We start from the raw sequence: 13,010 nt of genomic DNA on the forward strand, positions 1-13,010 counted from the left end.
ATCTGACTGAATTAGCAAACAGGAAAAACATCCTGAGAAAGCTGCTTGTTTCTTGTTGAAACAAACCAATCGCCTTCTTTCTCAGGATATCGGTCTGCGTTGCTGTGTGTTTTGTGTACAGTCATCATAGAGCAGTAAGTTTCCTTGTGTTTCAATTACCTACTGTTAAGGGGAAAATAAAATCTACCTGCCTCGGCTATCAGACAGTAAATGCTCCAGGACAGCATTTGAATTTTAATCACCACAAATAAATATGGTTAAGTAAAACTAGTCAATTTCTTTAATTTTGATGATAATATAGTAAATATGGACTATCTGTTAAGAAATGGTTTCATCCTTTTTTGCAGAGGTGATGGAAAAAGTGATTCACAACCTGATGTTGATGTCTGGGAAATCCTGAGGAAAGCTCCTCCTTCTGAATATGAGAAAATTGCTTTTCAGTATGGTATCACAGATTTGCGTGGGATGCTGAAGCGCCTCAAACGCATTAAGAAGGAAGAGAAAAAAAGCACAGGTTGGCAAACTGTATTTCTTCCTAATACATATGTCAGTATATTCTTGTTTGGGAGTTCTTCATATATCAACTGGACAGCAGCCAGATAGAAAAGCATGAGCAATATGAGTGAGATACAGTTTCCTTTTCTAATTGTTTCATGGTCTTTATATGTAAAATATAGATAAGCAAAGATCAGAGCTGTGCCCAAGGCTCTGGTCTACTCTGCTCTGAAACTCTGGGCATTTTGAACCTCCTCATTCTACAGGTTTCTTCTGCTCTCACTCCTATCTTGAATACAAACCAAAACCAACCCAAAAACTGGTCAGTATGTCAGACATCAGTGATACATTTAAACAACTTAATTTCCATTGGGAAGGTTTCTTAAAAACATTTGAAGCGCAATACAATTGGGATTCTTGAGAGTTTTCTAGTCTTATCAAGTATTAATTAATTTTAATCATTAGTCTTAAAAGTCTGAAGCAGATAAGTTAAATTGCCTTTCCTTAGTACTGACAAGATTCTTATCCTCCTCCTAGACACACTTCCCCATAACTTCCCTTAGAATATGCTGAAATACATATTTACAACTATTTGAAATGTTTTACTTGGCTCATTCTACCTTATAATGCACGCTTTCATCCTACAGACAGCACAAGAACAGACAAAAGAAAACTGTAAAAATGAAAACATGGATGCAGAAAGTAGAGAAGGTGGAGAAGGTTTAGGATGATACTAAACAAAAGGAAAGGAAATAAATGTTTGTTTTCCTGACAAGGATGCAATCATAGTGGTTATATATTTAAATGTATGTGTATTTTTTTTTAAATCATTATGCATCTTAGCATTCCTCAAGAAACTGGATCCTGCTTATCAAGTGGACAAAGGGCAAAAGATTAAATTAATGGTTGAAGTTGCCAATCCAGATGCTGATGTGAAATGGCTGAAGAATGGACAGGAGATCCAAGTGAGCGGCAGGTAAACTAGAAGTACAGGAAATATTGTAAGAAATGGGCTGCAGCATGGACAAAGTGGAAAAATAAGTTATTCTTAGAAAGATGAGAATAAAATAGGGAGAAATAAAATAAGGAGCTGTGAAGAAATCTACATATTACATAAACTTGGAGCCAGTTTACTGTTCTCATGGCTGTTTCTTTTCTTCCCTGTGCACTATATTTCTACATGTGGAATGGGATACTCACATCTACCTACCTAGCAAGTAAGTCCTCTGATTATGCTCTTCTGTTTGTGTATCCATAGTTCAAAATGACTTTTGTATGATATGGGATATACTTCACTGTAGCTTGTTTGCAAAACCAGTGTTTTGGTGCTAGAGCAGTGACAAGTAATTTTAATAGTAGTCACGTCTGCTGTATGGCTGTGTTAGAAAAGCATCCAGACTAACCAGCATACCAACAGCATTCGCAGGAGTTTGTATGTGTCAGTTTAGTATGAAGAGCTCTCCAGAATTCCCTGTGCTCATTTGTCAGATTTGTCAAATTTCTCATGCTTCCATTCACTGTGCTAGGACACAGATACAGGGTTTAAGTCTTTACATATCTTGCCACTGACATGAGAATAAGTGTGGAGCTTTCTTCTCTGCCTGGCAGAGGAAGACACCAATTGAGTCCAGAAGAGAAACACTCTGATAATTACACTTACATTCTTTTTTTCAGATACATTTTTGAGGCCATTGGGAATAAGAGAATATTGACCATAAACCACTGCTCTCTGGCTGATGATGCAGCCTATGAATGTGTGGTAGGTGAGGAGAAGAGCTTCACAGAATTATTTGTAAAAGGTGAGCTACTGCAGATAAAAGAAAGAGATCCCCACTAACATTTGGGCGCATTAATCTCAAATGAAATTCTCAAATATATGAGCAAAATCTGAGCTCTATTAAAGCAAGGATTTTTCTTAAAGTTAAATAAAGAAAGACTTGCCCAGTAGCTGCATCTGAGAAAGCACAGAGAAAGAGCACAATAATTATTATCATTAATTCTCATTTGGAAATTATCCATGTTTACCAACAATAGGGGGTAGAAACTTACTTTAATAATTATGATTCCACTCGAGAGAAATACGTACCTCAGTCTTCAAAAGAAGATCAGGTAGTTCAGAAAACTAACATAACTAGCTTAGAATTTTGAAATATAAATGAAAACTGATTATCTCGTGTTTGCATTTTGTCTCACAAACCAAGTATCAAGAGATCATCTGATGACGCTGATAGCATGATCCAGAACAGGGGGTATCACTTTTTATTCTGCCAGGGGTTCTTCCTGCAGAGTGACTGAGATTTACCTGTGGTGTTCAGTCTCTCCTAACACTGTTTTAATAAAGGTCTCTTCATTTCCAGAACCCCCAATCCTGATCACTCACCCCCTGGAGGATCAAATGGTGATGGTTGGAGAGAGAGTGGAGTTTGAGTGTGAAGTGTCTGAGGAAGGAGCTACTGTGAAATGGTAAGGAAAGAGGAAAGAAAGAAACATAAAACTACAACAAGCAGTAAACAAACATAAAAACAAAAGGATCAGTGTTTTTGGAGAAGAGCTGTGGGATAAAAAGAATAAAGACATCCTACAACACTGATCTCAGGGAAAAAAAAAAGAAAATTATCACCATCCTATATTTCAAACACTGAAGAAGAATTGAGAGGCCAGAAGGTTACAGGCAACAAATTAAGTGTAGACATTTTATAGTCTCTAGAATTTCTTTTTCTGCACCTACAGGATGCTACTGACTCTACCAAGCAGTTAATTAAGTTTCCTAAATGTTTGACAGCAATATCTAAGTACTGCGCAGATTAATCAGATCTACATTGGGATGAGCGCTGATCTTCTCAGCTGCAACTAGATTTTTTCACATCAGTAAAAAGTCAGAGTCTGCTGACACAGAGAGGGAAGGTCATTGACTGATTTTAACATATTCATTGTGGTGATCCTGCAAAGCCGGTCATTATGCGTAAGCAGCGAGTGGGATTAAGATGACAAACATTGTGGCCATAGAGTCCACTTGGCTGGACATTCCAGCTGAGGGGAAGCTGGAAGGTTTGTAATGCTCAAGCAGGCACAACAGGCAGTCCTCACATACCAGGCCTTATGCACACTGTTCTCACTTCATTTCTCTACCAGATGAAATTCTCTTGTGCTTGTTAACAGCTTCAAGCACATGGTTATCAAATGTTCCCACAGCACCCATTACATTCCTGAAAAGTGCTTTTGCTCATCTTCTCTCCCAAAGGAAGGAACTGAGAATTTAAATAGAGCCCAAGAGCTGTTACAACATATGCATTTCACTATTTAAACCACAAGCACAGGCACACACACGCTATTGTTCAGGAAGTGTTTACAGACGCCTGGTCACAAGAGATGGAGACAACCATATCTGTCCCTCAGAGCACAGTGCAGCTGCCACACTTTGATCCTGTGCCTTTGAACAACTCCCATACATCTTGCCGAGCTGTTATCAGTGGGATGGGCATTTGGTGTGTGACAAGGGCAAAGGAGCAGCTGTCTGCCTGAAATGCAGCAAGTGGTCAGAGAAACTCTTCAATGCATAGCAACAGAAAACAGAGCAGTTAGGCATTTATACTGCACTTCACCATTTTTACGTGAGGCTCAGTCAATGCTCTTTGGCAACAAAGACTAGAGAAAGAAAAGTCCTGGAAAAACATAAAACATGGTGTGGAAAAAGAATTCCAGTTCCACATCCTGTCAGGGAAATGCTCAACAGTTTCAGCAAAGTAACAGACAGTAACTAAAGGAACCTGTTACAGCTCTTGTAGCCTCCTTTAAACCTAGGAGATGAAGTCACAAGCACATGAACAAGGAAATATGTGACTTGCACAGGATTTAAGAGGCCTCTAGCATTTCCCTCAGACTAAGGATTAGAGAATTCATCACATGAGCCTCTTCTAGTAAACAGGAAAGAATGTTCTCACAATCATCTGCAAAGATTTCATGTTATTCTTACAAAATACTACAGAGCAGTTATTTCTAAACTTCAAATGGAAGGAGTAAAATTCTTGAAGAAAAAGATGTAATGAAATACATAGTTTTGACTTGTTTTTTTTTCATGGCTGAATGCTGGAGCAAAGAGCTCCAATGAAAACAAACTATAGCAAAGTCATAATAGCAATAAATCTCTGTGCACCCACTATTACGTAGTTTCTCTGTCACTGTAAGTAATTTATGGTGGTCTTTTAACCAACACTTCCACTGTTCTATAGAATCTTCCTGTTACACCTTAGTTATCAGTTAACCTTACTGCTTCACTGCTTGTTGCCAAAGGACCGTAATAATACTATATAAAAAGGTTTTCCTTTTATACTGCATCTGTATAATATTTTAAATCAGGCTCCCTTTCAAGGTTTATAGTTTTACCATTCCACTATTTTCAGGGCACTCCTAAATCAAACAAAAGATAAAAATACTATTCTCATCATGGGGCTTTAAGGACACTGTTCAATGCAAACATTCTATTTTCATTATTTAGGCAAGATTTCAAGCGATCTCATTCTTTCTAAAGGGCTAGAATAGAGCACTGAGATAGCTTTAATGAGACACATTAAAAACACCACTGAACTAAATCAAAAATTCATCTTTGAAACACTGACCAGTGTGTGTGCCTGTTTTTGTCACAGCAGCATGTGGAATTTCTGGGTTACAGTACATTCTCAGAGTTCAAAGGTTTATACATTACAGTATGGCATTTCCTTCAGAACTAACTGCATACACAAGACCATCAGCTCAGGAGAACACCATGCAGGTGATCTCAAGGCTCTTGCCACTCAGCAAGCAAAGAATATTATCTTGACATAACACTACATACTGCCTATAACAATCACATGAAACATGTTATGTTACCTTCTTTACTATTGTTGTAGCCCTGTGATTTGGAAAGCCATGGTTTTCTGCTGCAACTGTAGTTTCCAATAAGCTGTGCTCTGAAAAACTGTTAGGAAGGGATAAACTGCATATTTTGAAAGGTGGTTTCAATAGGTACATCTATACAACAAACTGCAGGATTCGTGCAGCTGCTTAAGGCTTCAGTCTGTGATTTGCTTCAGACTGACACATAGATTGTGTACATCTACTTAGAGATCAGATACAGTGTGTTGTAATGCACCTGCACTGCAATTTTCTATCCTATGAGCACATGTTAATCTGAGTGGCCAGCCAAAAAAAGAGATCAACAACACAAGACAGAAAGCAGCTTCTTGTTATACTGAAAGCATAAGAAAACATTTTACATACTGCAGAGGTATTCAAGTACTATGAATATTTTCAAGTAACGATAAAAAAAAAATGCTACAAAAGAAGAAAGTTGAAGAATTTTTTTTGAGCTGATGTCATTTAGGATTAGGAACAGGACAGCTTTAGAAAGTCTAATGTATTTTTGTGTGACCTTGACTAAACAGCTCGAATCCTCTCTGCTTGTTTCCCTTAATGATGATTGGAAATTACAATAATTAGATTTCCTCTCAGGCTGCACCGTGAAGCTTTATTTAGAATGTCTTAAATACATGGTAGCATCCCTGAGTGGAAAGAACTATAAAAATTTCAAATATATCATTTAAAGTCCTTTTTTTTTTTTTTTTTTTTTTTCCTTTTACTGATGCCCAGAGATGATTAAATTATAACAACTACAATTCACATTAGAAAAATTAAGTCCTTATTACCTTATAGAAGAGCTTTTAAGGTTATACTTTCACTGCTAGTAAGGTGTTTCTTCATAGCTATGTTTTCTACAGCATTTAATATACTGTTATGTATCTACAGCACATGGATAATACGAAACAAGAAATTTCCTGTGAGTGAACTCTCTTGGAATAGAAATCAAATAACCAGCAAACATGAATGGTCAAGCTAGTAGGATTCTGTTCCCTAGCAGTTCTGGTTCTGCTAGCATTTGTGAAATAGTCTCTTTATTACTAACTTTAAATTTTATAGATTCAATTTATCTTGTGACTTTCAACACTGAGCTAACTCTTACCTCTTCCATCCTTAGAAAAATGACTCAACATTGTTTGGGATTGCAGGGAGAAGGATGGAGTTGAGCTGACACGGGAAGAAACATTCAAATACAGATTTAAGAAAGATGGAAAAAAGCAGTATCTAATCATTAATGAGTCAACCAAGGAGGACAGTGGACACTACACAGTGAAGACAAATGGTGGGGTATCGGTTGCTGAACTAATTGTACAAGGTAAGTGCAGATAATATTATAGAAGCTGGAAAGCGAAAACAGACTGAAGGTAACCTTCTCAAGTATAGCGGAGAGGGGCAGGAAAAGCCTCACACCATGGCCAGAGGTGGGAGGGGAGGGGAAGAGGAGAGGAAAGGGGAAGTACTTCAGCAGTTGTATAAGGTCTGATAATAGAGAAGAGACTTCAAGGGGAACTCAGACCTACATGCCAGATGTATCAGACACTGATACTAACAGGTGCTTAGCTATCAGTCCTGTTAGGGCCTCTCATGCTGTGGATTCCCCTTCATATTTCACCTTTTCACAAAGAGCCCTAGTTTTTGTACTCAGTAGAGCCATATCAGCTACTCATTAACAGAGCTATTCTTATTTGTTGATGTATGTATTGCTTATTCTCGCAAAATCAGAGAAAAAGCTGGAAGTTTATCAGAGCATTGCAGACCTGACAGTGAAGGCACGTGACCAGGCAGTCTTCAAGTGCGAAGTTTCTGATGAAAACGTGAAAGGAATCTGGTTGAAAAATGGAAAGGAGGTGGTGCCAGATGAAAGGATAAAGATCTCCCATATTGGCAGGTTCGTTGTCTTTCAGAAAGCATATACAAGTTTCAGTATTACATTATAACCCACAGGAATTATCATCTCAGGGGGGGATAGAAATATAAAACATGACTTTACCCTGGCTACAACTAGAAGGAAAACGTTAAAACCTATTCATATGCAATAAACATATAGTCACTAACTTGTCTGGTAAGCATGTTGGTACATTTCATATTTATGGTATCAGTGGTATATCAGCAGAACTCATTTTCAGTTTTCATTTAGATATCACGTTTCCTTGCTATCGGAACTGTTTAGAAAACACATTTGTAGTAACTTTAAAAATCAGCAGTAGTGTTTAGACAGATTAATACAACACTTACAAGACCTTCCAGGAAAAACAAACAAACAAACAAAAAACAGTGGTCTTTATATGTGAAAACATTAGAACATATACAGTTGCACCATTCTGTGCCTAAGTGTCTGAGCAGTCTAACTCTTACTGGAAATCAAGAGCAAGATTCATAAAATACATAAATACTATGCATTAGGGTAAATTCTTCCTTGGTACTCCCTGCATTCTGTTTCAAAATTTCATTAATAAAGGGATGGAAGATCAATTTTTGCCTTGTTTTTCACAGTTCATTGTAATTACAGTCTTGATCAAATTAAATAAGTCAGCAGTGATAGAACTGCTCTTCTAAGGGTAAAGGGCCAGAAAAAAAGACTAGAAGCCACTTCCTCTATTTAGAGTAGACTCTGCATTTACTTTGAGAAGACAAGTCCACTCAGACACTGCGCTGAGATGGGTTTACCCAAATACTGAAATCAAAGCAGTCCACAGCCCTGGTAGCTCGATTTGATGCTAGGGAAAGAGGAGAAGAAACAGTGATGTTCGTTAATATCTTATGGTTTGCACCTTGTCTCCTGAGATAGCCCCGTTTTTCCTGGAAAGGTAATATAAGGCAGTGACGCCTATTTCTTCATGCTTCCAGGATCCATAAGCTAACTATTGAAGACGTCACACCAGATGATGAGGCCGACTATTCCTTCATACCTCAAGGATTTGCTTACAACCTTTCTGCCAAGCTTCAGTTTTTGGGTAAGTTACTTTAGGAGATGCAACAGGAATTCCACAGGGATAAAAAGATGGCACTAATCATGGTTCAGTCAGGAAGGAATGTGAAGAATCTCCTTCCTATAAGACCGTCCTACCATCAGATTGTTGCATTATATTGTTTTTCCCTGTAATTTTTGTTATAATTAGTATGTTGTTTTAAAGAGCCTGTTTAGCAGTTTATTTACATTGATCTGTAATAAGCACTCTGATGATGCAATTAATAGTTTTTTAATTACTTGCTAGATGGAAATGGTACAAAAATTCTGTTTTCTGACCTATTTTTTCCTAACTCCCCCCCTTTTTTTTTTTCCCTCCAGAGGTCAAGATTGATTTTGTACCAAGAGAAGGTAAGAACAACATTCACTACTCATATGCAACTAAATATGTTTTCAACAGCAAAGGAAAATGTATTTTTAATGTAAGGCATGAGTACTGACCTCCTTTCTCATACACGACACTCAAACCATATTTTTCTCCCCCTTTCTTAAAGAGCCTCCCAAAATCCACCTGGACTGTCTGGGCCAATCCCCTGACACTATTGTTGTGGTGGCTGGGAACAAACTGAGATTGGATGTTCCCATATCAGGAGATCCAACACCTACTGTCATCTGGCAGAAAGTGAACAAGGTAATGGATTCAACAACTACAGTGTATTACAGCAAGGTAATCTAACACAATAACTGAGGCAAGGAAGTCACAGTAGGAGATTTATTTTCTTTCTCAAGTCTTTGTTTGAATTAAAGTTCCTATGAACAAGTATTTCGATGTTCAATCCAGCTGTAGTTGTCCCTGTTCATTGCAGGGGAGTTGGACTAGGTGACTTTAAAGGTTCCCCCCAGCTCAAACAATTCTATGACTCAATGAAACAAATGACCACTGAAACATGATCTTACCTAACAGCATGGACACATTCTGCAGGTGACAGTTTCTTTTTTATAGTCTAAATGATTCTTCTACAGTTTGTGAAGAAAAGTATTTGGTATAATAAAAATAAAGAAACACTTGCTATTTGCCTAATCAGAAGAACTGCAAAACATCAAAGATTAGAATCTTGATACGAGAGTCTAAGCGAGCTTCTTCTATGGCTGCCTCAGAACATCCACACCCCTCACTGTCTGTGTGCTCTTAAGCTATAACTAGTACCAAAAAAATTACATAATATTCTACAGCATCACTACACATCCCACAGGTAGCAGGAAAAAAAAACAACTGATACAGCCGTATACAAAAGTAATACTGCCAATTACGTTCATCTCCTCAGTCTCATTTCTTCTCAGTTTTGTACCATTCTTTAAGAGTGGGAAATTTAGTACAATTCAGGACTTTTTTCTGCACTACAGAATTAGCGCAGACCCTAACAAAAAAAAAAGCCATTCATCTCTTTTTTAGAAACAGAGGGCAATTTTCCTGATTCCCTCACTCACAAGTTTCTTTGATGAAATGAAGGTTTCTCTCACAGAATGATGACTGGGTAACAGACAGACCATCCACCTTACTAATTCTAAGGTGTGAAGTCCCAAAACACAAATAAAGGGAGTTGGGCTTGATTTGAATGCTGTATAGCATATGCTAATAAAATTCTGAACAGACAATTTAACAGCTTCAGAATACATCTGATGATGTATTACAGTCCTGACTATATTTCAGACTGTTAAAATGTTTATACAGACATACTGTCCCACTACTAAATTTTGGTCATTATAACTATTACCACAGGACATGCACTAATTTATGATCAGTTAAAATTCTGCTCCGGGAACATCACGCATCTTTGTTTATGAAGCTGTAGATTCAGTTTTGCTGACTTATCCTTCCTCTAAATCACTGCAGTCTGACATATCCATTTCCTTTTCTGCTTTTTAGTTTCACACGTACTGATTTCCTTCCCAGTCTGGTTTGCTCTCTCACTTTGCTCTTTATGTTTCTCACACCTTTATGTTCAAGCACCCTAGCATACCTATGGACTCTTCTCCTGTCTTGCAGAAACAGTTTCCCTGTTCTGCTCAGAAATATTTATCTTTCTGTGGTTTCTTTGCTTATTTAGAAAGGTGAACTTGTTCGAAGCAATGAAGATTCTACGACACTCTCAGAAGACAGCAGTGATTTAAGTACTGATAGTAAGGTGAGTTCCTTATTTATGCAGACACACAAACATGCCTAATGTTTTTCACTTCAGTGGTCTAGTTTAGAAGAAAATAAAATTTAAGTCAGTAGATTTAAAGCTGGTAAAGTAAATAGCACAGCCACCCATCATTCTGCCTCACAATGGCAATTACCAAACTCTTTGGTCCAGCAAAACAGATCTAGTGATTTTAGAGTTAGATGCTGATCAAGAAAATCTCTAATTACCATCACACAGTGGCTTAATTACAAGGAATCAATTAAGTTGTTTAAAATTCTTTTCAATCTATTTGTGAATGTTTATCCCCTCTTTTTTTCCCCACTACACTGTAAGCTTCAACAATATCCTGAGGGTAAAATAAGAGGAGAAAATATTACAGATTCAGGAAAATAGGCTGTGTATGTACATACAGTGAAAAGATGAATTTTCCAAAAGGTTTCCTCATATATATATAAAATATAAATAAATAAAAATATAAATATTTTATATGTTTAAGATTCTTCTGTGCTATTCACTGGATAGGCACATACACTTTGTAAAGTTTCTTGTTTACTGTCTACAGATGTGGGCGTGTGAAGCATGGAGAGTGTAATAAATGCACAGCAAAGTTCTTGTTACATTTAGACCTCATCTCTCTGAGGAGAGCATAAAGTCATCCCATATGGCATTCCCGAGTGACAAAAAAAATAAAATCACACTGACACCATGACAGTAGCAAAAAATATGGCAACGTTTTTAGAAGCAAATTGTTCAAACCCACGTTATCTGATGTAGATACTGTTGAACCAGAATGTTTGCTCATATGCTTGAAAGAATTTGCAAATCACCTTCAATTTACACTCTACCCACCTATTATCCATGAAACTTTACATTGCTGTTATCCCAATCAGGAATTCATAGTACTTTGTAACTTCTTTGAAATGCAATCATGTGTGCATAACTAGCAATGAATCCTAACAACCTGGAAAGCTTTTAGGTTCAATCTTACCTACAGTTAAATAGTTTGAGACACTTCACCTCCATTTTTTCTATATACAAAAAGAATTTGATATTATTTATATCTTTTGAATTTTCACTGACTTACATACAGGCTCATTAGGCTGTCCCGGGCACAAGTCACACTGATTTTCCCTTTTACTTTCACTGCCCACAGGTTCTATTTGAATCTGAAGGCAGAGTTCGTGTGGAGAAACATGAAGACCACTGTGTCTTCATCATTGAAGGAGCTGAAAAGGAGGATGAAGGAGTATACAGAGTTATAGTTAAGAATCCAGTGGGAGAAGATAAGGCTGATATCACAGTCAAAGTTATTGGTAAGTGAAAGAAAGCAATAATCACTTTCAAAGCACCACAGTGATGAAAAATATATATGTCACTAATACTATTTGGAAATTCCTCAGGATGACTGATTTCTTCAGATTTAGACTTATAATACGGGGGAAAAAATGTTAAAATATCGAATTGATTTGTAAAACAGAAACAGTAACAACCCCCATGCATTCTGATATTTCCTTCAGATGTCCCTGACCCTCCAGAAGCTCCCAAGATCAGTAACATTGGAGAAGATTACTGCACTGTGCAGTGGCAACCTCCTACATATGATGGTGGACAACCAGTACTTGGTAAGAAGCACTGAAATATAAAGTCCCCAGCAGTCTCACCTATATATTATTTTCTCTGCTCCTTTAAAACGATGCAGAAGGATTTAATACATTCATTCACACTAAGAAGGCTGAACCTCATACACTCGGTAATAAAGCAACCCTACAGACCATTTTGGAATCTGGCCCTTTAGTATCAGGGTGATGGTGCCCCCTACCTGTGCTGTTTGAATCAGAGAAATATTTTGACAAGTTAGCCAAGCATCATTTCAATTGTCTTGCAATTTCATATTAAAAGGAAAGGTTACTGATTCAGGATGTCTGTGCCTATAATGCCTATTGTTCTCCATTTCCATTCAGGCCCTGTAAGAACCATACTTCTCAGGTATACCAAAGCAGCACCTGCAAGTTTGATAGCCATAAACGTTGTGAACACCATGGTCTGGGGCTCAAACCACAAATCTTCACAATTTGATATATCCCTATAATGACTGTAACTGTGGCCAGCTACGATAGTATCTGCAGAAATAGGTAGAAATCCACATAAAATACATATTTGTACACAGGATGTATAAATCGCTACTCAGCATATTTCCTAATTATTCACTCCATACCTGTAAGATCACTAGCTTTCTAAACAAAATCTTTTTAAAAGGAGTCTACATGCATCACAACCAAGCACCACCTGTAAACAGACTAGAGAAGAAATTAAATGTAACTAGGTATAAAGAAACAGCTGACACTGATCTGTTGGAGCGAGTCCAGAGAAGGGCTGGAGCACCTCTATTATGGGGACAGGCTGAGAGGAAGCTGTGCATGGCCAGGATTCACTCCACTGTAGGGCTGAAGCCGAGATACGACTCAATTTCAGACACTCTGAAATTCTGCCACTTTGCTTTTTAAAGAGATATGAAATAAGTTAAGGGA

General features: G+C 37.5%; 1 protein-coding gene across 1 annotated transcript in view; it reads left to right on the plus strand.

The window, feature by feature from the left end:
• The window catches only part of MYBPC3 (myosin binding protein C3), a 49,014-nt gene that overhangs the window by 20,287 nt on the left and 15,717 nt on the right, over window positions 1–13,010 (plus strand). The window contains exons 12-24 of the mRNA XM_015864288.3: window positions 348–514; window positions 1,339–1,471; window positions 1,710–1,712; window positions 2,170–2,294; window positions 2,853–2,958; window positions 6,537–6,703; window positions 7,111–7,276; window positions 8,236–8,342; window positions 8,678–8,707; window positions 8,851–8,987; window positions 10,405–10,482; window positions 11,636–11,795; window positions 12,000–12,104. Coding sequence (XP_015719774.1) covers window positions 348–514; window positions 1,339–1,471; window positions 1,710–1,712; window positions 2,170–2,294; window positions 2,853–2,958; window positions 6,537–6,703; window positions 7,111–7,276; window positions 8,236–8,342; window positions 8,678–8,707; window positions 8,851–8,987; window positions 10,405–10,482; window positions 11,636–11,795; window positions 12,000–12,104 — 1,484 coding nt within the window. The remainder of the gene's footprint in view (window positions 1–347; window positions 515–1,338; window positions 1,472–1,709; window positions 1,713–2,169; window positions 2,295–2,852; window positions 2,959–6,536; window positions 6,704–7,110; window positions 7,277–8,235; window positions 8,343–8,677; window positions 8,708–8,850; window positions 8,988–10,404; window positions 10,483–11,635; window positions 11,796–11,999; window positions 12,105–13,010) is intronic.

This window comes from Coturnix japonica, chromosome 5, assembly GCF_054131305.1.
Source record: "Coturnix japonica strain WE chromosome 5, WE-NBRP24, whole genome shotgun sequence".
NCBI lineage: Eukaryota > Metazoa > Chordata > Aves > Galliformes > Phasianidae > Coturnix > Coturnix japonica.